This window comes from Anas platyrhynchos, chromosome 5 (genome assembly GCF_047663525.1).
Source record: "Anas platyrhynchos isolate ZD024472 breed Pekin duck chromosome 5, IASCAAS_PekinDuck_T2T, whole genome shotgun sequence".
Lineage (NCBI taxonomy): Eukaryota > Metazoa > Chordata > Aves > Anseriformes > Anatidae > Anas > Anas platyrhynchos.
In genome coordinates, this window is record NC_092591.1 from 28,051,757 (window position 1) to 28,075,893 (window position 24,137).

General features: G+C 44.4%; 1 protein-coding gene across 5 annotated transcripts in view; it reads left to right on the forward strand.

Moving 5' to 3' along the window:
- The window catches only part of TNNT3 (troponin T3, fast skeletal type), a 30,695-nt gene extending 6,957 nt beyond the window's left edge, over positions 1-23,738 (forward strand). The window contains exons 5-16 of one of the 5 annotated variants that reach the window (XM_072038522.1): positions 1,710-1,727; positions 5,573-5,587; positions 9,291-9,308; positions 14,401-14,419; positions 15,175-15,220; positions 16,079-16,195; positions 16,524-16,601; positions 16,827-16,940; positions 17,146-17,255; positions 18,113-18,203; positions 18,894-18,934; positions 23,339-23,738. In XM_072038522.1, the coding sequence (XP_071894623.1) occupies positions 1,710-1,727; positions 5,573-5,587; positions 9,291-9,308; positions 14,401-14,419; positions 15,175-15,220; positions 16,079-16,195; positions 16,524-16,601; positions 16,827-16,940; positions 17,146-17,255; positions 18,113-18,203; positions 18,894-18,934; positions 23,339-23,387 (716 nt within the window). In that variant the 3' untranslated portion in view covers positions 23,388-23,738. Of the gene's footprint in view, positions 1-1,709; positions 1,728-5,572; positions 5,588-9,290; positions 9,309-14,400; positions 14,420-15,174; positions 15,221-16,078; positions 16,196-16,523; positions 16,602-16,826; positions 16,941-17,145; positions 17,256-18,112; positions 18,204-18,893; positions 18,935-21,180; positions 21,222-23,338 lie in introns of all 5 variants that reach the window. The other 4 variants (XM_072038521.1, XM_072038524.1, XM_072038523.1 and 1 more) reach the window with 4 other exon arrangements.
- Positions 23,739-24,137: the final 399 nt, after the last annotated feature.

Consider the following 24,137-nt stretch of genomic DNA (forward strand, 5'->3'; position numbering starts at 1 on the left):
GGAGCTTTGCTTTCTCCCAGGAGCTGACCTTAGTGTCTGAGAGACCTTCTAAAGGGCCAGGAAATGAAGCCTTGCCTGGGAGGAGGGATGTTTGCCCACAGGAGGTTTCCCCTGTGCAGAAATGTCCCACCTGGGCATTTCATATGCAGCAGCAGTTTTTATTTGCCATGGATTCCCCCAAATTGCTGCAACCAATTCCCATCAGTGGTAGTGGGAACAGAGGTGAGAATGTGGGCTTGCTCAGAGTAGTTTCAGCCCTAAGACACACCAGTGTCTTGTGTCTCTGATTCCCCCAGTATTGCTGCCAGGGGCATCAAGGACTCAAAAAAAGCCAAACGCATTGCAGAGGTGCCTCCAGGTCTGTAGCGGTCACCTGCCTGGAGGGGCAGAGCCGGGGAGGTGAAGGTGCTGCTCATGCTCCATCCTTCTTCACATCTTGTCAAACACCCAAAGAGTGAGCAAAGGGTGTCATTCCTACAGACAAGCCTTCCTAAAAGGAGAAGTGTTTCTTCTTGCCCCTCTCCTTCCTTCCCTGACTGTCTCCTTTTGGGTTTCAAGGGTGATATGAAATTAAAAGGCAGGTGGCTATTTTTCTTTTTTTTTTTTCTTTTTTTTTTTAATCTGCATGCCCATCTCCTCTGAGTTGTATCTTCTCATTGCTCTCCACTTTTGTGTGACCTCTGTGTTATCTTCCAAAGCCACCCATCTCCTTTCACATAACTTCTCTCCATCACTTTCTAACAACTTCTCCAGACCTTAGCTAACTCAAATACCACTTTCTAACAGTTTTCTGTTTTCATTTTCCTGTTTGCTGCTGCTTCTTGTTCCATGACACTTGCCCCCTGAAGCTCATGAAGAAGGTATGTGACATGGCTTCTGCTTTCTTTCTCTCGGTGCAGAGGAAGAATGTGGGTGAAGAAATCCAGAGCAAACAGTTCACACCTGGTGGCCAGGACTCGGTCCTGAGCCATAGACATCAATGCAATGACAGCCATTGATGTCACTTATTGAGCTGGTAGGAAACTGGGCCCATTTTTGGGTAGAAAATCCATATATGACTACACATCTATAGCATTCATATATGTGTGTGTTTATATATCTGTATGGAAACAAATGTATATTTATTTTGGCTTAGCTTTTCTACTGAACTGTGACTTCCTTGTCACAAAGGTGTTAAATCTTCTCCTTTCACTCCCAAAGCTTAGATTTTAAAAATGGGATGTGGGGGGAGAGCCTGTAAAGTTGATGTCCATCTCTTGGTGTTCAGGAATTAATTTCTGTGACATTGCAACATTTGATGACTGTTGGCCAAAATTTTTACCCGTTCAAGAAACACAGATTAAAAAAAAAAAAAGAAAAAAAAAAAAAAAAAGAAGGAATGGAGCAATTTTATTTTTGATTAAAATTTCATCAAAAGACAGCTTTAGGAAATTTCAACCAGCTCTAATAAAGAATGAAGTAGTGGATGACTTTTTAATGTGGTTTTCATTTGTGGTCATATTCCCATATTTCAGTAACATTTATAACCCCATAATATGCCCATAAAAATGTTATTTTTATTTCTCTCTCATCCTGTAATTCCATCATTGTGTATTTCTACCCATAACGGCCTGGGAGCTTGGGAAACCTCAAGAATGTTTAAATAAGATATTTCTTGTTTTAATTTTCTTCTCCCCTTCCCTTCGCCGCCTGCCGTTTCCCACCCACAGAAGAGGTCCAAGAGGAAGGTAGGTGAAAGCACTTCTCAGCCCCACTCTTCCCTGCAGCAGGGCTCAGCTGATGCTCGCCTCGTTTTGCAAGGTGGTAGAAGAAAACAAGAGGCAAGAGAAGGATGCTGTGGCAAAGGATTCCTCACCTGACAACATTTGCTTCCTTAAACTGCTGGTTTAGCAGGGTGTCTGCAGAAGTTTGGGGATTCCACAGTGGGTATCCCATACCTACCTGTATCCATGCGGTTTTGGGGAGGCAGCAGCATGGGAAATGAGGGCACCATCCCCTCCTGCAGGCCACAGTGGGCTCCCAGGCTGATTTTGAGCCCTGGGTGCTTGTAATACCTGTGGTGGGGGTCTGGCTATAAAGGTTTATATCCCACGTCCACTGGTTTCTCCTGTGTAGCTTGGCAGATAATGATCGGATGGATTTTAAAACCAAAATCCATCTGGGGTAAGGTACGCTTGTAGCCACATTACACAGTACATATGTGATAATATGTAATATTATATATAATATGCTGTATATATTACGAGTTATAGACTATAATATATAATATTATATATAATATAAATAATAACACCACAGAATGTAGGTGTTACTAATCCTATTTATGCAGAGGCTGGCAAGAAATCCCAGCTAGCTCCCCGCGTTGCGCACGGTATTTGCAGGGGCAGAAGAGGGGCTGGAACAGAAACCCACCCTTTGCACGTGAGAGGTTTGGGCCATGGTGCTCCGGGTATGAGGAGCCAAAGGGTGTGTCGGTTCCCTTTGCATTTGCAAAGTTTTCTGCTATGGGCATATTCAAAACCCAGGTAATCCTCTTTATAATGGGGGTAGCAGATGGCAGGATTTTTGCAGAACGCAGGTCCAGAAGGATTTACATTTCTTCTGTCTGTGCGTGCTTCGGTTGCCTGTCTCCATTTCATCTCTGTTTCTCTATTTCATCCCCCCCCCCCATGTTTTTTTAGACTCCCCCGTTGTGTTCACACACCCTTTAGTCTAACACTTCTCATTTTCCATCTCATTGCTCTTGCTCCCTGCCGCATCCCAGCTGCTGAAGTTCACGAAGAAGGTATGTGCTGTGACCTTCCCAATTCCTCCCCATCCTCCCCTTAGCACTGGGAGGAATTCAAGGGTGGTGCAAGAGGAGCAAGACGTGGTTACGTGGCATTGTCTTTGCTTTCCATATTTCCTCCATAACCTCCTCCTTTGTAGGCTAACCCACTCCTGCCTGACCAAACCTAACTGCCTGAATGCCCACTTTAAGTGGCAAATCTGCTCTGGTCCATGTCTCTGGAAGCCAGATGCTGGACCTTCACTTTTTCCCCCATCTGTGCATCAGAGGAGCTGCCTGCTGCCGTAGAAAGCTCCCTTTCCAACCAGAGCAGGCAAAGCTCCAGGCACAAGGTCCTGGGCATTGGCATGGGTGCTGCACTGCTGGCACCCCAGGCTCTGCCCTCCCGCCCAGTGCACAGCCTGCCATAAAGCCAATCTGCATGATGGCAGAAGGCTTTTCCTAAGAACCCGGACTCAGAGGAAAAGTCCAGCCTGTACCTGAGCACCCAAGCAATATGTTTTTGTCCATTCCTTTCACATGGTGCAGTTATTTTCCGCTCACCTACATCTCAAATTCCTGCTCCTCCTGGCCATAAGTGCATCCCTTACTGGGATTAAACTTTTCTCTCCAGCCTGATAGAGTTTTCAGCCTGTGTAATATCAGCCTATGTATTAATGTGTCTCTCCTAATGTTCCTTTCCATCCTGTCCTGTGGCACCTCCCACCTAATGAAGCTCATGAGGAAGGTATGTGAGATGACCCCTGAATCCCCATTGTTCAGAGTAAGCTCTGCTGTGGCCAGGAGGTCATAAGGTGGTAAAAAGTAGCAGGAGTTGAAGCCAGGCACCTCGGTGTGGAATTGCACTTGCCACTGTGTTGGTTTTTGTACTCTTCCTTCATGTTCTGTCCTGACGTTTGGTGTCCTGGTGATGCTACGTGGCAATTGTTGCACGAAAAATTAAAAAGAAACTTCTGTAAAGTAGTTTACAGAAGGGAAATGTAAACCTCTTGCAAGGATTGAAAAGTCTCTGTGCTTTGAGATGGGTTGGGTCTGGCTGGGAGGCTTGTCCTGGTCCTCTATGTGGGGAGGGTCGGGCCTCTGGGCAACCCGCAGGTGTGCCCCACTGGGTGTGCTGCTCCTACAGCAGCCTCCCCGCGTGCCCACAGCTAAGGTTAAAGCCTGCTGTGTGAAGCAACAGGCAACTATTCTGTGTTTTAGCTTTGCAAATGGTTAAAGACGGCTTTCTTCATGTTCATGCAATGGTGTTTCTAGGCCGCTGTCTTGTGGTGGCAAGCACGGCCCTGTGCCACCAGGAGGGTGCTGGCCTCAGGCTGTGAATCTGCTGAGCCTGGGCCGGCAGCAGCCCTGTGAGGGTGCATGCTTCATCCAGAACAGCAGCAGTGTGAGTTTAAGACAAATGCCACTGATATGGCTGCGTAAATCAGTTTTATGTTCTTAATACCTCAGACTATCTGCATCCTCCCCCCCAGTAGTGCTTTCTGTATCTGTGTTCATTTTATTTCCCTGCAATATATCCTCAGACTCTCCCTCCCCTCTTCTTGGTACGAGTACAAGGTTGTTCTGATGTCTCTAACGCTCTTGTCTTCCTTTGCATTTTGCTCTGTGACTCTTCCCACCTGCCAAAGCTCATGCGGAAGGTATGTGCCATCATTTGCAAATCCCTCTAGCTCTGTCCAGAGTGGTAACATGTGCAGGAGTCCTGGCGGTGGCTGAAGAGGAGAGGATGTGAAAGCATCCTCTGGGCGCTTGCTGAGAGCTGCTTCGCTTGGTGATGGGCTGCAACAGTTCTCACTGCTGCCCTTGATGCGGCACCAGTTGGCCTTCCCTGCTGCATGCAGAGCTTTGATTTCCCCCATGCTCTGATTTCCCTGGCCAGGCTGTCCATAGGGGTACCAGTTGGTATGGGGATAGTGCTCCCCAAAGCATCTCCTCCCAGCTGGCCCTAGTGCCACATCCCTCGGCCTCCCACCCCATCACTGCATGGAGACAACACTCAGTTTTGCAGAAGCGTGTGCTGACCTGGAGGTTTTATTTATTTATTTTCTCCTAGGTTAATGTGCATCATGCAAACAAAGGGATAGCAGGGTTGCAGTTCTGCTTGATTTTTACAATGCGCATTAAATCTCAGATCTGGCAAGGTGGTCTGTGCAATTAGCAAAATAGTACAACGTGTTTACCTGAGCATCCTCCCACCACCCAAAACCCCTTTACCTTTAAACTGCCCTCTCAGCCCTTCCTTGCATGCCCAGCTAGCTGTGACCCCATGCTCAGTCCCATGGGTCGGGGAGCAGAAAGGTGCTCATGCTCTCCTTCACATCCCTGTGCCTGCTCCATGCACTAGGGGGGAAATCCTGGCTGCTGGGGAAATCAACACCTGCTCCCCCGAGCTCGCTGGTTTCTGCAGCGGTTGGGATTTCTATGCACATGAATAAGGACGGGTTGTCTAGGCCCTTTTTACACATTCAAACCTGTGGACCTGATTTAATCACAAGTTATTCTTTATGTCTGCTGATGGTAGTGGTATATAACATGAGTATACGTCATTCTCCTGCATTTCTCATCTCCCAGTACCCTCTCTCCTTCCTCTCCACAATTTTGATTGACATCCATTTTCCCCTCGACTTCTCTTTTAATCTTATTAATGTTTTTTACCCTTTTAACCCCTCCACCCTAGCTAAAAAAGTATATTTTTTTGTTTGTTTTTTTTAATGATCCTCTCTTTCTTGCTCTAATTCTCTTATCTTTCTTTGCATCTCCTTCCCTGCTACTTCCCTCTTAAAGAAGTCCATGAACCAGGTATGTGACTTCTGAATTCCTCTGCGTCAATCTGAAGGGTTATTGTGTGCTGGAAATTCAGCTGTTTGGCAATTTCACAATTGGGTTGTATTCTCAATTGGGACTAAGTGGAAAATTTGCAAACAAAAACCAAAACATTAAAAAATAAAAAGAAGAATGAAAGCTTTTTTTGGCAGATATTGAAATTTATTTTTATTTGGGTGAAACCAAACATTTTGATCCAACATTTTAGATTTTTTTTTCTTTCCTCTTGGGAAGAGGTCCAACTTTTGAGATGAAAATTCATTTGGAAATAGTTCTGAAGCATTGGCTTTATGGATAACGTGGAGTATATATAGTGCAATGCAAGAACATGAATTTGGAATGAGAGATTGTCACAAGGCACAAAAAAAAAAAAAAAAAAAAAAAAAAGATGGTTTTGCTTCAGAATGTTAATATCCATGCAAGCTTTGGTTGTGAAACTGTTTCATTTTTATTTTTTTAACCAAAATCTTAGCTGAATTTACATGAGTTTTGAAATACTGAGATGTATTTGGAGCTGTGATTTCGGACACAAAACAATAGCAGTAACTCTAATATTATACTCAGGAATTCAAAGATGGTGGAAGGAACCCGATAAAAATACAAAACATTAATGATAAACTGTAACTTGCAGCTTCCTTACACCTTCCATCAATAATACTTTCCTCCGCCCTGTGGTGCATAATAATGAGGATGAGCTAACTGTTGCATGAAAGATGTAATAACGTTTTTGTGAACAAGTATTTCCGTGCGTGCACTCTAATGACAGCTGCTGAGTGGCCTCAGAGCTGTCCTCATGCTGAGAGTGGGAACGTTAGGATGTTTATTGTGTGGAAAAGCAGAAATCGAACTCGCAGCACCCTCTGAGCTGTGAAAAAGGTTTTGTACTGTTTTGGGCAGCTTTCTAAATCCAGCCATCTCTCAGAGCCGTCCACCCTGGCTGTTCCTCTCCGCGGTCCGCAGAGGGAGACCAGCCTCTTGGTTTTGAGCAGAGCAGCAGTGCTCCTGCGACAGGCAGGGATTGATTTGGTGTGACTTAATGCTTCAACATCCCTCTGTGTGCTGCTTCTCACCTCCCTACTGCTCCCACAGCTTCTTGCTTCCTATCCTGCCCTTCCCACGTTAATGATATTAATTCCTCATTACCTGTGGCTATGTCATTCCTGAGCTGTGTTTGCACGAGCTGGAGCTCCTTGCTGCCATCCCAGCCACCCCATATGTCTCTGCCCCCTGCATGCCTTCCAAAGTCCTGGGCGTTGGTCTCAAGCTCAGGCACACATATCGGCTTGAAATTTGTGCAAATTAATAATGAAATCCGATTAACAGTCAAGCCATACCTACAGCCTTCTGTGCTTTTTTTTCCTGTAACTGTCTGTCTCTAACATGAGCAAAAAGGAAGGTTTATAAAGATGTAAGCAGAATGAGAGCCTCTTGCAGCTCTTCGTGCTGCCTTGTTATTATTTAGTTTCTGTGCTGTTAATGCTGTCTTTGTCTAATGCATCTCATGAGTCCCAGCCTGGTCCTGCACAAGGTCAGAGCTGTTGCTGTTGTGTTTCTTCTTCTAATTCCTTTACTTTTCTTTGCTGACACTTTCCACCTAACCAAGTGCATGTGTGTGACATCTAAATTCCTATGTATTAATCCGAAGTGTTCCTGTGCATAGGAATTTGAAGATGCTGAAGAAAACCAGAGTCACAAAGAATCAATCCATTCTTACGATTCCCTAAAATGTATTCTCCCTGTAGAAAACACAGATTAAATATTTGTAACTGGGGTGACACCTTGTAGGAAGCTTAGAAGAAATGTTTTAGCGCCCGTGCAAGCTTTTAGGGCTGTGACTACACAGCAGCTTGGGCAGAGAGTATTCAAATTCCTTTAATCTTCCTCTCTCTGGCATCCCTTCCCTGTTTACTTCACACCCCACTATCACTGTTCCCCTCTCCCCCTCTTATTAACGTCCTCTCCCCATAATCTAGTATGCAAATGACACCCCCCTTCAGCCTGGTCTTACCAAAGTTTGAGGTGATCCCCTCCTGAATAACTTCTAATTCTTCTATCTTCCTTTTGGATGCTTTTCCCCTGACACTTCCTACTAAATGAAGCCCCCCCTCCAGGTATGTGATTTAACTTCTAAACTCCCCAGTGTCTGTCTGCTGGGACAGCCTGCATGGAGCCAAATACATGCTGACAGGAGATCATGACCAAGCTGTTAATCAGAGCTTGTGCCTCGCATGCATTTGGGGTTGTGGATTTCTCTCCTTGTTCTGCATTGTTTCAGTTTCTTCTTTGAAAATGTTACTAAAAGCCACGGAACACGTATACTATTGTGAAAGAGCAGATCGGCAAAATGCATCCTTGTGGAATGGGTTAAATCCTGTGCCATAGTATGTGAAGGAGTATTTTGTCCTATAGCAAAAGCTTCATTTCAAATCTTGGGGCAGAATTTGTCCCATTGACTATACACAGTGAATAAAAATACAGTGCAATTTTGCATTATTTTTATGCCTGCTTTGCAAAATATTCAGCAGCGTGTGTACGGCTGAAAAGCAAAATCTGTCCCTCAAATCTGCACTGCTAATCGATTCCTGCTTTGCCAAAACCAGAAGAATGAAATGCAGGCCTGCACAGACTTTTAATCAACATTTTCTTCCTCTGAAGTAATCCATTTGTAAATCTACATTGCAAATGGATGTGAAGACGAGTGATAGATTTATACAGACATCCAGATTGTCTTCAAGGAAGAAAATGGCACGAGCCAGAGATCCAGAAAAGAGAACTGAGCTTCTCTAGAGGTTAGCTGCTGCTGCTGCTGAGTTACAGCAGGTATTTCAGGAGGTTTCCAGACCACATCACGTTTATCTCAAATGGCTGGAATGCTGCTGTAGAAAAGGATGGATCCAATGCTTTAAGAGTGCTGACTATGTTCATGTGCATATTTCAAATCGAGGTAGACCTTGGCACATTGTGTTGCCAGGTTATGCTTTATGCATATAATGCTCCTAAGCTGTTTTATGTATGTATTTATTTTTTTTGACCATCACACATCATGAAGCTGCCTGTTCCACCTGACCGAATTCCTCTCCCACCCTGTGACTTCTGTCTATATGCTGTTTCAAATGTAATCGATTTATTTCATCTCAGGTTTACTTCTCAACCTCGTTCCCCTCTCCCCTTTTCCTCTCTACCTCTCCTCCCCTTTGGCTCGAAAGCTCTCTTGCTGTGTGAAATAACAGGTTTCTCGTTCTCATTCTCTTATTTTCCATCGCACCTTGTTCCATGACACTTCACACCTGAAGTTCATGAGCCAGGTATGTGACATGACTTCTGATTTACTGTGTGTAGTTGCAACTTGAGTGTGCGTGTGTTGAACAAGAGTCCTGGGTTGGTAGAAGAGAACAAAGCAAGAGAAACAAATATTAACCACAATGATCACTTGCAGCCCTCTTCTCCTTTAATCTCAATGCTTACTACTACTTTAACCTTACAGCACCTTTAACTCCCAACAGCCTCTCCAGATACCTCTTCTCCTTGCCTTAATTCACTAATTCCTTTATTTTTCCCCCCCTTCATGCATTCCCTGGTCTCTTCCTCAGGCTTCCAAGAGCTTTAAATATCTGTTCTTTTTTTCTTCTTCTTCCTATCTCCTGTCTTTGCATCGCTGCTCACACCTTGACACCTGCAGAGGAAGCCCCTGAAGAAGGTACGTGATGCCTCTAAAGACCCTCACCCTTCTTCTCTTTCAGCGCTGGGGAAACTGTTAAAAACACCAACCTTTTTCAAGAGCACAGATAGCACGGGAGGGAAATGGCCTCTCTGGATGGCTTTGGGTGAACATGGAGAAAAGGGTTGTCTGCTAGCCAAACCCAACCTCCAAAAGGCACAGGAGCTTCATGAAACAGGCAGGGCACTGCAGATGCTGCAGGTCTTAGCCTCGCTGCAGTGACCTCAGGCTATTTGTTGTTTGAAGCTTGTGGGTCAGCATGTCCCTTATAGTGGCCCTGACTAGATAACAGCCCACAACGTGTGATTGAGAAGGGCTCAGATCTCCTTCTGTGGTGTGTTCTAGGCTGTTTTCAGAAAGGTCTGATGTAGTTTGTTGTTGTGGACAGACAGAAGTGAGCAACAAAGGCAGAGAAGTGAAAGGAGGAGTCCCTAGCTGATGGCTTAGGGACCTGAATGCTTTGTTCCCACACACATGAAAGTTTTGCTCTCTGGATACACAAGTCCAGACAGTTTGGGGTTTGGTTATGAGGCTGAATCTGCGTCTATTGCTTTGTCCTTAGTTCCACATAACTAAAGCTGCAGCTTTCATAGCAGACACTCAGGAAAGTCTTTGGAAGGATGGTTAATTTTTATCAGATTCTCATAAAACCTGCTATTGAGCTCCTTACAGGATGACTTTAGTGATCAGAAGTGCAGAACTTCAGAATGAGCTAGAAAGTCAAAACTTCTGTCAGGTACAAAGCTGAGTTTGGCTTATAACTTGATATGCCCAAGTACGCTGGGCAATGTGGGATGGTGTACATTATAGGACACACCTTTACCTGCTGCAAACTGGTAGACCTGTAATTCAGCTCTGTACCTACCCAGATTTCCACCAGTTCATGATCTGGCATTTTCATATCAGGATGTGACACTGTTTTAAGTCCACTTGTTTCCAAAACTTCACAGCTGGCAAATGTACCACCTCTTATCACTCCTTCATATTGTTGTGTTGCTGTTGTAAGGAGCTAGACACCCTCTTCTTTATGTTACTCCCCATTATCCCATCTCCAGAGAGCCCCAGGTTCCCAGCGTAGTGGGGAGGGAGTGAGGATAGTTTCTCTCAGGACAACAGCACTGGTTGTGGATTGACTACTGTGCTTCTTTTCTTTTGCTTTTGTCCTTCAACCTACAGCTGATGAAGAAGGCGGATACTACGATGGTAGCTCGGTGTTGTCATAGGACAACAGAGTCATCTTCCTAACATCTCGCTCTTTTTCTTTGTTTGTTTGTTTTTGCTCCTCGCCTCATTTTAAACTCAGGAACTGGGCCAAAACATCTCTGCCGCAAAGAATCGCTCACTGTGTATATCCAGTCACTCCCAGGGGGATCCCTGTTGTGTTGAGAAGCCTGCACACCCCCACTGGGATGGCAGGTGGTGAAACCCCAGCTCTAGAAGCTTGTTCTTCTTTTTTTGTATCTAGATCCTGTTGTATCATACCTCTCAGTAGCGAAACGTCCCTATCCAAACCACCAGGAAAGTCTCTCAAATGCCAGAGGCATGATTAAAAAGAGAAGCTGGGCACTGTGTGGACATGCCTTTCCCACCCAGCCTGGAAAGTCATGCTCTTCAGGCTTGAATTTGCAGATATTTAAACTTCTGCTCCAGCCATGCACCTAAAATTGTGCTTAATATGGAGCATCTGAATAAATTTATTCAGACTGATGTGTCATAATTTCTAAATTTTGCTTAAAAGACTGTGCTCTTCAACACTGGGTCGAATAGGCCCTGGAGCACATGGATGGGAACAAGACTTGTGGAAGGACCGAATCCAAATGTACACGGGGTCAATTTTGCTCTGGTGTGTGGGCAGGTAACTTACTGTCCCTGGGCCAAATCCAAAATCATTTTCAAGGTATAGAAAGCTCTCATGGACTTGAAGGTTTTGAGGTAGCTCAGTTGTGTCCACATGACCCCAACCTGGCCAGCTGTTTCCAAAGACGAAGCTCAACACTCCTTGAAACTACATTTCTTTTTCTATATTTTCAGGCTTTTCTTATTTCCTTTTTTTTTTCTTTGTCTTTCCCCCCTCCCCCCCCCCCCCCCCCCCCCCCTTTTTTTTTTTCTTTTTCAGTTTTAGAGAAATCCCCTGAGGACCTTTCAGAGACCCTGATGCCAATTTTCACTTCAGAATGGGATCTTTCCCTCTCTTTCTTTCTCTCGTTTTTCTCTTTCTTTCCTTTTATTTTTTTCAATAGCATATTGATTTTCAAGGACAGACTGTGAGTTAGAGAAGCTGCTTCTCAGAAGTGGGATGCAGGAGGAGGGTGTTTAGGGATTTCTGAATGAAACAAAGGCAGGTCAGATGGATTCAGAGAAAGGGGAGCATTTGTGGGAATGTCTCGCTGACTGGGCAGGAGAACTGGGTGTATTTTTGGTGGTGTGTGTTCTCCAGGAGCCAACCCTTTCGGAAACCAGAAACTAAGAGACTCTAATTGCCATGTCAGTGAAACTGGATTTCCAGTGGTTCTTGCCTTCTTTTGGCAGGGTTGTATGTGGGGATTTTGTCACAGCCCCATGCTTCATGGGCAGATTGAGCAGAACATCAGTCAAAATCCACCAACAGGAGCAGGAATTTGCTACGACAATTCCTGTGTGTCAACAAACTTTGGCCCAGTTCCTTAACTCAGTGTCTTGAAAGATGGGGCATCTCAAAATCACTTCCCTGGGCTCCTTTTGGTGCATACAGTATGGACCATGCTGGATCATGCACTGCAAAGGACGGGTTTATTGCTCTTCCTTTTAAATGCTCCTGTTTCTTTGTTATCCCCTTTTCTGGTTTTCTGGAGGTACCTTTAAATATCATAACTACAATTTCTTTTTCTCAGGAAAACTAACTCACCTTAATTTTATTTTGGCAATTGTTTGTTGGTGTAATTATGTGTAAAATGCTGATTTGCTAGCGGCTGAAGCCAAATTCACCCAGTCATTGACAGACAGGTGTCAATCCTGGCAGCCAAGGTCAACAAACAAAATCCGTCATTTCCTCTGTTCTTTTTCTCTCTGTGAAGTGTTACTAATTGACAGCTTTAAGTTAAACAGGAGTGTTTCTGAAAATTATCTGGGTATGGCATGAGGGAAGGGAATCCTGTGTAAATAACATCCCTAGCAGACTGGTTAATCGTGACTACTTTTTCTCTTTCCAGATCTAAAACAAAACAATTCAGCTTATATTTTAAGAAGCTCACTGGTTATTTGAAAAGCAAAACAATTAAAAAAAATAACCAGAGAAATATAGAAGTGCATTTTTGCCTAATAGTATTTTTCTTCAGGAGCGATTTGTGGTTTCCTTTATATGAGTGCTCTAAAACACTTTTCTAATTACTTGCTGTTTATTTTATTAGCATTGCTTTGGCATTTAGAGGCCTCAGCTGAGATATGTTTTGGTAGGCAGTGTTCTTGCAGTAAATGAGGAAAGTGTCTACTTCCAAAATTTCATTACTGAAATTGATACGGGAAAGTGTGAGAGAAAAGAAAGCTTGGTTTCTGATCTCTTTTATTCATCTCTCATGTCTTTTCTCTTAATTATTCCAGTTACCTATTTCCAGTAATCTCCTCCAGTTTTGATTATCCAACATCCTTGCAAGCATCTCCGCTAAATATTTTTCAGTTCCAGTTTTTCTATAAAACTGAATATATATATATATATATATAACTGAATAAATAGTTTTTCTATTTATTCCCTTAAAATGTTTGATTTTATTTTATTCTATTCTGTTCCACTTGCTATCCCCAATTTCCTCCATCAGTCCCAAAATAGATGGATGCAAATAAGCACTTGAAAAAATATAGTATAATAGCTTTCTGTATCACGATACGGATAACCAGGCTCACGCAGCTGCTCCTGAGGGAGGCTAGTTTTAATTTTCCTTTACTAAGCTGCCTGTTTTTACCAGATTCAATAGGCTGTGAGCTTTTTATTTCAGTTCCTCCCACTGAACCAACACAGAGAGAGTCTTGTACAGCAAAATCCAGCATCTCTGAAAGTTCAAACGTAGCGTGTGGTTATGAAAGTCGACCTGGGTCCCTGTGAGACGGGGCCAGAATAAACACGTAGGTTTAATTCACTCCTATTTGTGAGACCGACAGTGCTGAACTGAGCAGCGTTACACTGGGGCTAACAGCTGAAGTTCAAAAAGCAGAGCAGGGAGGGGGACTGATCGCAAGCACAAATGTTAAGCAAGTAGCTCCTAGGGCAGCACATTTCTGAGAGCCAGGGAAAGGTCACCTGTGGCAGGGGGACACCTCTGACTGCCACCGGGCCCAGAGCTGGCAGTCTGTGATGGTTTAGCCTTCCCACTAGGCCATTATACCTTTCCTGGGGATGCAGAGATCATCATGAACAACATTTATAGGAATTTGGCATGTACCTCAGCAGGAGAGGATGCTCACTAAGAGAGGACGGTCTTGGCAGGCTGGGATTGAGGGCCACCACGCTGTACACAAGAAACATCTTCCCCATGGCACCAAGATATCTCAGGGATACCTGCACTAAGCTATCTTAGGAGCCAGTGGGCAGAGAGAAAATGCGTGGCATCAGGCTTTTTCCCTCCTGGCCCCCAAGTGAGGCATTTAAGCCAACCCTATTTATCGTTGTCGCCACTCAGAATTCAGGTTAACTCCAGCGAGGGAAGTGCTGATTGAAAAAGGCAATGTTTTCTTCCACCCTCCAGCCCAGCTGTCCACCTCGGAGCTTTGGTCCCAACAGTTTGAGAAAAATAATTTAGCATTTACATGAAACCATTGCCTTCCAGATGCTACGTTTGGGATTTTTATACAATCTCTTGATTCTTTTCTGCCAAATTCTGTTTTAAGGGTAAAAAACACATTCTCTCCTAGCAGAAAGGGGTGTATGAGTGTGTGTGTTTCTTTTGGAAGTATGTGCGATTTAACCAGTTTCTTTGGGATGTTTCCCCTAAGATTGAATTTCCCTTCCCTCCTTTTACTTTAGCAGCTGGCATGATCTCTGTTGTTCTAACTGTTCTCCCTCTTTTTCCCTTCCTGTTTTGCTCCATGCTTCCAAATACAGAGGAGAAGCCCAGAATAAAGTAAGTATGAAGGGCAGGGGGTTTCAAAACCCTGGGATCATTTTTTTCTGATCTAGCAGAAGCCCATACAGTGTCTGTTGGGCAAATGGCCATTAACCTTTGTGCAACCCTCCCTCGTGCAACATCCAGCCATTCCTACGTGCCTTTCCAGGCTGCCTGCTCCTGCCAGAGGACGCCTTAGCAGTAGTTACTGGCCAGGGTCTTAAGACCAATTCCTGGTGGAGTTGGTGAAATTGTCCAAGTCTCACAGCTTTCCATGGAAATGAGGTGGCTCTGCAGTAAATTCTTTGTGAGAGCCCATGGCTGGGAAGCTGCCCATCCATCCAGGGCTGAGGACAATAGGAAGGATGGCAAATGTTGGGCAGGGCTGGCTAGAGCTTAACAGAGGTTTCATAAGGACCTTCCTTTCCCACTGCACTGAATGCCCAGAACTAAGTGTACAGCACTGCACCGACAGCTTTGGAAGCCACAATGTTCCTGTCTGGTAGGGAATGACCACAGATTTTGGGAATGGAAAGAGTTTTTAGGGGCATGTCCCTGTCCTGCACAACCTTCCATGAAGTTCACAGGTCCCTAATGCTTTCTGGAGTAGTTTTCAATCGACTTGCTGTTTCACACCTCTGCAACTCCATTAAGATTTCTCCTTGTCAGCATCATTCCCAAGAGCAGATCAGTTCAGAACCTGCTCTTTAAAAAGCTGACTATTTTTTAACAAGAAAATTCTCTCTCTTTTTTTTTTCCTTGTCTCTCTGCAGACTAACTGCTCCTAAAATACCCGAGGGTGAGAAAGTAGATTTTGATGTAAGTATTCCTGAGGCTGTGTGTATTTGTCTGCTCGTACCTGTCACACACATGTGGAAACCCACATAACTCTTCCTGTATTCGATATAGCTGAGGATAAAGCCAAGGACAGAAAGATGGATGCTTTGCTGCCTGTTTTCAGTGAAACACTATCCTCCGCTTCCTGAAACCCTCTGGATATATTTGTTATTAGGACCAACCTAAAATATTTATTTATTTATTTATTTATTTATTTATTTATTTATTTATTTATTTATTTTTCCCTCCTCAAATCTTTGAAGCTAATACATGAAAAACAGAGAAAGAGTTTTAGGAGCTCTCATGTCCCCTGTCCCACTGCTGTAAATGGTTTCAGACTTACAGGGCAGATTGAAATAAAGCAGGTCTATGCTTTGCTGTTGCTGAGAAAATCTACCTGAAATAATAACAAAATTAACAATACAGATCCAAATGGCTTTATAAAAAGCTGATAGGAAAATGAAGAACCTCTGATGTCAAAAGTCTCTGCAGACATGTCTGTTGTACCCAAAATGCAGGGATGTTTTCTAGGTAAGACTCATATCCCAACCCTCAAGGTGAGCTCTGTACCTGCAAAGAGGAGGCAGCTAAGCAAAGCCAAAGATAAAATTCAGTGTAGGGAAATAGAAGATGGGAGTCCTGCTCCCTGCTGGTCTCCTGACTGTCACTTGGATGAGTTTCTGTCTCTGACCTGCACCAACAGCCACTTAAGCTAATCCGTGGATAACCACAGACACTTTCTGCCTTTGTTTCTGTGCATGAAGGTGGGGTGCTGGGAGTCTTCAGGGCACAATCCTGGAGCAATATGGGCTTGCCTAAAGCCTTCTTCTGCTCTTCTAGGACATCCAAAAGAAAAGGCAGAACAAAGACCTGATTGAACTGCAGGCCTTGATCGACAGCCACTTTGAAGCCAGGAGAAAGGAAGAGGAAGAGCTGGTTGCCCTCAAGGAGAGAATTGTGAGTCCTTGTACTGCTTGTTCATTGTGGTAGACTGAGAGATCTGGATGTTGAATCCATTAATTCAGCCATTTCAGTAGAAAGCTGCGTTGTCATGCATAGAAACGATAGTTCATGCCATCCCTAAATGGTTTCTTCCCACCTCTGCCTCCTCTCTGTGCTCAGTTTTACACCTGGGAATTTCAGGTTAGACCCCATCCTGCACGTCCTGGCAGGGGAGCAAGTGGCTCACCCCCTGCACACCGAAACTCTCGGTGCTGGTGGGGTAATATGGGAGGTGGATGAAGCCACAGTGATGGCTCCATGCCTCTGTCACCACTTCTTGCAGGAGAAGCGCAGAGCTGAAAGAGCAGAGCAACAGAGAATCCGGGCTGAGAAGGAGAAGGAGCGTCAGGCGAGGCTCGCGGTAAGTGTCTTTGTGTCTGTCTCAGCATTACACTGGAAGAGATTTGATGCCGAGATCTGCATCTCAGAGAAGAAATGACCACCCTCTTAAAGCAAGGGTGGGACATGGGAGTTGCCAGTTCCCCTCAACACCTTATCTGATCACGTTCCCTGCAGTGACTCTGGTTGCTGGAGGAGCTGTAGGTCTCCCCTCGAGTAACGTGCTTCTGTGTGCTGCACTCCACAGGAGGAAAAGGCACGCAGAGAGGAGGAAGATGCCAAGAGAAAGGCTGAGGATGATCTCAAGAAGAAGAAGGCTCTGTCCTCCATGGGTGCCACATACAGCAGCTATCTGGCAAAGGTAAAAAGCATGGATCAGTGGAAAAAAATATGGAAGCATTAAGCCACTGGGTTGACAGGGAACAGTCTTTATTACAAGTCAAGAAAAAAAGCTTGACTTTCCTTCTTCTGGATCCCTAGTGGTTTGTCTTACATTCTCCATCACTGAACTAATTTCATTCAGCCTGAATGTCTGCAGTCTGACATTAATTATGTTCTGAAAACAGGCTGACCAGAAGAGAGGGAAGAAGCAAACAGCTAGAGAGACGAAGAAGAAGGTCCTGGCTGAGAGGCGCAAGCCCTTGAACATCGACCACCTGAATGAAGACAAGCTGAGGTAACATGCCTACACTCCCTCACTGTAATATAATCCACTGAAATTCGGTCTCACTGTCCTGGGGTCTTCTCTAGTGAAAGAATGAGGGAGAGGAGGGGGTCTTCCTTGCAATTCATCAAGGGACGAGGTTAAGTTCTGCCTTTCCTTGATCTGGAGAACAGAGGGAAATGGGATGGGGTATTATTGAAAAGGCTTGGTAGCCATCTAGCCATGCTCTTGGTATAGTTTCAGTTGCCTCTCCTGTTAATTAAGATAAGCCATCTACTGGACTAGGTACAAACTCTAAACTCAGCTCTGAGATAGCTGAACAAACCCGCAGACTGGGATCTGTGTTACAACAGCATTCCCAGGGTGAGTTAGAGCTGCTAAGGTATGGGTACGGATGTCCACTGAGGCTGAAGACCTGGGGGCCAAGTGCTCTGGTGCAGAGAAGTCTTCAGATGATGGCCTGGACTCCACACACTGGAGTTTACATGTGACTGAAGGACCGGGCTGGCTCACCTCATCCCTGGAATGGATGAGGTTGCACAATGGCAGCTGCTCTGCTCATCTCTGGGGCATTCAGCCTTCATTCCTTCTCATCTAATCCCCCTGGACTCTTTCTCTCATTAAGATTTCGGGGGAAAATCAAATCTGTCAGAAAGACGTTAGTGCATGGTACATGAAAGAGCACAAGGCTAAAAGGTTCTCAGGTAAGAAGGTGAGAAACGTGTGCCCTTGACCAGCTTTCAGAGGTCAGTAGTTTTCAGAGGATAATGTGTGAACTGCACTGAAGAAAATGTGAAAAGTGAAATGAAAACTAGAAAATACAGGATGTGATGTGTTTCTCCTATTGCCTTCTCCCCACAAACACACAGGGACAAGGCTAAGGAACTGTGGGACTGGTTATACCAGCTGGAGACTGAAAAGTATGACTTTACAGAGCAGATCAAGAGGAAAAAATATGAGGTGAGTTAAAAAGCCATTTTTCTAGTGGCACTAGATGCAAAATATAAAAATCTTTGACATTGTTCTGGCAAAAGCCATACAGTGGCAATACGATTTGGTTCTCCAGTGCCCTTTTGGAATATTTAAGCAGAAGGCACCTGGAACTACAGTTCCCCTAATGTACTCGGTCTGGATTTCATATATTAGGCTGAAATTGTATAGACCACTCTCAAGGCTTTCAGTCCTCCATGGAAAGCTAATCCTGATGGAAAACAGACCCACTTCTTGCTCATTCTTGTTTATCTATAGGTAACTGTGTTTACAAAAAAATAAATAATAAAAAAAAATAATCAATCACACTCTCAATTTGCTCATCTCCATTGCAAAGAAATATTTTTAAACCCATCTTTGGCTTCACACTTGAGCATTTTAAGTTTTATTCCCATCCCAGACAGATTCCCTGTGGACTGAGCTCTCTGGAGTTACTGAAACCTGTCTCCAGACAGGAGCACCTGACTGCAGTGCCATAGGGTAACACAAAGCCGATGGCTTTCCTTCACAGTCACAGTCTGCAATCCCCTACACAAGGTTCCAGTGGCTGAGAAATCCTACTGGATCTCTCTCCATCTTACTCTCCTTTCAATTCCCAGTCCCACAGACACACTGACAGGGAATGAGCAACACCAACGTAACTATCTCAATCTCTCTTAGATTTTAACAATGCGTTGCAGGCTGCAGGAGCTTTCCAAGTTGTAAGTACAATGAATTTGCCTGTGTAACAGCAGCAGCAAAGGCTACCAAATGCATGAGCCTGCCGCATGGTCGGAGGCCAGGTGCCAGACAGAAACTGGCACTTGGCTCCAAGTGCAGAGGGAAAAGAGAAAATGAATCTTGTACGTCTCCCTTCACTTCCTTTTTCTCTCCCTTTCTGTTCTTTGAAAAGAGATGAAGTGATTTAGGAGAAGAGTCAGGGTCCAATAGGGATGCAGGTAAAGAAATGCAACCCACGCAGGCCACCACTGAAAATAATTCTCTATCCAAATGCCCAGTTGTATTTGCATAGGTGAGCCACCCTGATGCACCTGAGGTACGTGCAGAAGCTTAGGGATGCACAAGTAGCATCTTGGGCTCCGCAGAAACGAATAGTATGGGGTGTGGAAGATTCTCCACCTTGTGGCCACATGCTAACTCCGACCCAAAATACTGGAGAGGGCTAGTTAAGGATAACATGAGGCACAACAGGAATTAAGGCAGTGGCAGGGGAGATATATGTGCTGTGGCATGAGGCCTCTATACAGGTAAAGAGATGGGTGGCTGATGAGAAGAATCAAGGACACAAAGTGCAAAGAATTGCAGAGTAGAAGGAAAATGCACAGCTGAGATGTGAGAAGAAAAATTGGAGAACAAAGGGAAGGTGATAGCAGGAAAGGACAGTGAGGGGAAAGGTAAGTGCAAACAGTAAAGGGAATGAAGGAGATAAATAAGGACACAAGGGAGAGACAAAGGAAGGAACTGGGACACGCAGGAATGGAGCTGTTCTTCAGCTCTAGTGTCTGCTGCTCTTTGGTGCTTCCTTGGAGAGTGTGCTATGGTCACTATGGCAAGGTTGTCCGTGAAGGTAAGTCTTAAGTCTCTGGGTCAAGCTGAAGACACAGCTGGTTCTCCTCCACACCTGGGAAAAATACTGAGTTGCAATAAACAATTTAAAACTGCTGCAGCAGATAAAACTTCCACGAGTAAGTACAAAAGCAACTGATCTGCTGATCTTTCCTTCCTTGTGTTGTCTTGTTCCTGCTAATGTTTCAGTCTCTCGTTTCTGTTTGCCATGGAAAGACAGAGATAGGAAACACCGGTTGTTGGGCCAGCCTGGGTGTATGATTTTTTTTTTTTTTCTCATTTCGCATGTGGGGAATGTCAAATGCCACTTAAAATATTGAAATATTGGGTCATCAGTTCTTGGACATGCAGAGGCAGTGGAGAATTTTGAATTACACCAAAAGCAGAAGCAAAGCATATGTTTTGGAAAGTGCATTTTCTCACCCAAGGAAAACCAGGTAGAACCTAGGTAGATCCTTCACTTGGTTACAAACAAGAAGGTGAAGGGGAAAAAGAACGTGAGTTCTTTGGGGCTTGTCTGCTATCTGCACTGAAGTCCTGGGATTTCAGGAGGAAGTCCAGGGCTATGGGCCAGGATTGAGATGCTGAGTCAGGCCACAATATGCAGTGAAAGGTAGGTGTTTGCTTTGCAATGCTTCAGGTTGGAAGCTACAGTTTACCCGTGGCAAAACACATCTTTACTCCATCTTGTCAGGAGCATAGTGGCTGGAAGCAACCAGCAGAACTTGAGAAGATGTTCAGAGTCTCCACTCCAACCTTTTCCTCTGTGGTTACTGAAGCTCTCCTTGAATAGTGCCATCTTCAGCACTTTAAAAGTCTTCCTCTCATATTAGATGAGTGGCTAGGAAGATGGTGACTGCTGCAAGCTCCTCACCTCCTCCTCTGACAGCCAACAAAGGCACTCTGGCAGAATGTGTGACCTGCATTATTGAGGTCCCCATACAAAGTCCACCGAAGCTCTTTGAGCTTACACTTTTCCTAATGTGTAGTAGGGGAAAAGGAAGATGAGGTCAATGCATATGGGGGGATGAGGCCATCCAACAGCTTTCCAGCTGGCCAAGGTGAGAGTCATTTGAGTTCACTTGTCTGCAGTTTGACATGTGAGTTCACAGTAAATTAATTCATATGGATTGGGATTCTACTAATAAGGACTATAAAATTCTAGCTCATCTTTCCCTTGAAATGTGAAATTAGTTTGAAGATTTATTGCCAAGGAACAACATTTTTCTCCTTCAAGCAAGGGTGAGCTTTTATTTCAAAGAAGTATTGATTCCTATCACAGGCACCTGTTTCCAGCTCTTCAGCAGGTAAAACTCTTCTCTCCATGAGGGAACAAGGTTTCTTTATCTCTAAAACCCCTGGTCATGTATGTTGTTTTCAGATTGTCACCCTCAGGAACCGGATTGATCAGGCTCAGAAACAGTAAGTACCCGTATCCCCTCCTAGCTCCTGGCTGGGGATATCTTCTCAGTGTTCAAAGTATTCACTTCAGCCTCAACACCAACATTTTCTTGCTGCAATGAAATGAGGCTAAAGATAGAAGGGTAACTCCCATCCTGCCTCATGTTGAGAAAATGAAGGGGAAAATGAAGTGAACATAACAGCTAGTAAAGAAAAATTGTGTTTCTTCACACCATGTCTGCAAAATCTCCATCTTCTAATTGCTGGGGTTTTCAAACACCTGACTGAGGTGCTTTGAAAACACAAGGGGAGACAACCCTTGCTTATGAAGGGTAAACAAGTGGTTGCTGCGAATGGTGTGTAACAAGACTAACATCATGTTGTGAGTTCTTTTCACTCATCTCTCTTCTCTCACTTTCCCTCTCCATATGACTTCTATTTAATTAGATTTTTTCTGAGTCTTATATCTTTAACTATTCTACATCTTTGCAGTGAACTTGGGTGGTGTCATGGTTTGTCTGGGTGTTGCTGCTCTTTTGAGGGGCACTGCCACACCACCCACAACAAGCTGTACCGTTAATGCATATTTGTTCCCTCAAAAGACACGGCACAGTCTTAGTGCAATAGGAGAACATTTGAAAAGGTTGCACTGGAAAGCCCGCAGCTCATGAGATTTCTGCATATTTGCATTTCTATCCAAAACAGACTGTAGCATTCCAAAGCAATGTCTGCTGACGTGTTATAGAAGGATCAAGTGATCCTTTTGCTTCACACTGTTATTAAGTCTCCTTAAGCACATTCTAAAGGTTAGGCATAACATCAAACATCACAGGCGTTTGTGGAGATAAAAGGACTCTGCCTTCGTTTGAGGAGCTATACAGTTCCTCTACTGGATTTTGAACCTGTGGAAAGTCTGCCAAAAAGGGACACTGAGATGAATTTTAGATAAGCAGAAAACATTCGACCATCTCTAATGCAAAGGGTCAATTTTTCAAATAGATCAAGTCTAACTTGGTCAAAAGGTAAAGTATCCACTATGTGTACGTCTGTGTCACTGTGTTACATCCTCACATAAACATGGCTAGAGCTCTTGAACAAATGGAGCAGCACTACAAAAACCTCCCCAGATGTGTCTTCCCCATCTTTCTCTGCTCTCTGGAGGAATCAGTGGTTCCAAAGCAGGCCTCCTTGTCGATGGCAAGGCCCCAACATGTCGTGCCTGTCCCCGCAACCCCATGCACTTCCGTGTCAAAGATGTGCCCCCAGTTTGCATGTGCTTTTGTTCAAGAAGCAGCCTCTTCATCCTACATGTGAGATGCAAGGGTTTGGTGGTGTGCTGTGCCAAGGTTTTACCTATGGGAGCCAGTTCAGAATCTAACCCGACTAACTTCACGCCTGGCCCCTCTCTGGCTCCAGGCGTGCCAGTTTCTCAGACAGAAGGTAAGTGGCTTGCATGCAGGATTGCCCTTCTGTGTGCAAGAAGATACTGTTTGGAGAGAGTTTGCTTTGCGTGGGAACTGTAGCTGGTCTGCTCCCACACACACTATAAGCAAGATAGGAATATTGATGTGAGGTGTGACCTAAAGTCCGCATAGTTTTGGAGACTCTTGCTCTCATGACACAAGGAAGTAGTCACTCTGGCTGTGTTAGAGCAAAGCAATTCTTAGTTGTGTATAAATTACTGTTCAGTGTTTTGTCTCCACTTCCATTTTTTTTAACTAGGGCATCTGGGGGATTTGACTAAAGCTCTCTGATGAGGAGGAAGTTTTCTCCAGAAACAGAACTAAATCCTAAAATCCAGATGAGAGCAAATTTGAATTCAGGAAATATTAAATCTGTGCTTGGATAGGCTTGTCACTTAGGTTTGGGATCACACAGATTTGTGTCCTGTTAATGCAGGAATCTGGAAGGGTCCACCTTTCAGGAATGCACATCCTAGTCTTTCGCTGAGAGCCTGAGGTGGAACTTCTTTCCACAACATCTGCAATGTTTTTCTCAGGATGTGCTCTATAATGGATATGCCCAACATGTGAAAGAAGGAAGAAGCTTGACGCTAAGATGAGAGTCAGAAATTAGTAGTGGTCACCATGGACCAATTCTTTCACACTGACATGTTTTTCTTTCATTTTGTATTGTAGCAGCAAGAAGGCAGGAGCCAAGGGGAAGGTCGGTGGGCGCTGGAAGTAAAGAACCAGGCAGGATGGCCCTTAGTGACATGCTGAAACGCTGCTGGTCTCCTCTTTCTTCCTTCACAAACCACTTGTGTTCCCATGCCTCAGCGATAACAAAAATTGCAACATCAGCCTGGGTTGGCTATTGCTGCTGCTTTTCTTCCTTTTCTTCCTGGAGGGGTCTGGTGGCTTCCTCAGCCAAAAGGAAGCAAGTTCCCTGTGGAACTGAGGTGACTCCTTGCTGGCATCTTCAATTCCTGCTGAGCATGTCCTTTACCCTCCTGATACCAGCCCTATGCTGTCCTGTAGATTGCTGTGTACAAATCTCTGGATTTTGTAAATAAAGCGCAACCAGTACCTACTTCAATGACAGCTTTCTGGAATGGTGTTTTCATTTTATTTATTTTTTAAATGGCATTTGGGAGTTGGACCTTAGCTATCCTTATTTAATATTTAATCCAGCCCTGCAAGTGGAAATGGGGTTTGGCATCATTAACAAAAAACAGGACTGGAGGCCAGTTTTACGGGTCCCATACAGGCAAATAAGGAAAGCCAACTCTGTTCTGGAGGAGCTCTTATCTGTGGGACAGTCTGGATGCCAAAAGTGCTTGAAACAAACTTAAAAGTCTGAGTGTAAGCTTGAAACAAACTTAAAAGTTCTGAGGGAATCAAAGAACTGGGTGTAAAGGAATGAATCCACAGGCGCCACAGTTTTCAGTATGCAACATTTCTTAAAAGCAGATGTCACAGCACAACACAGATCACT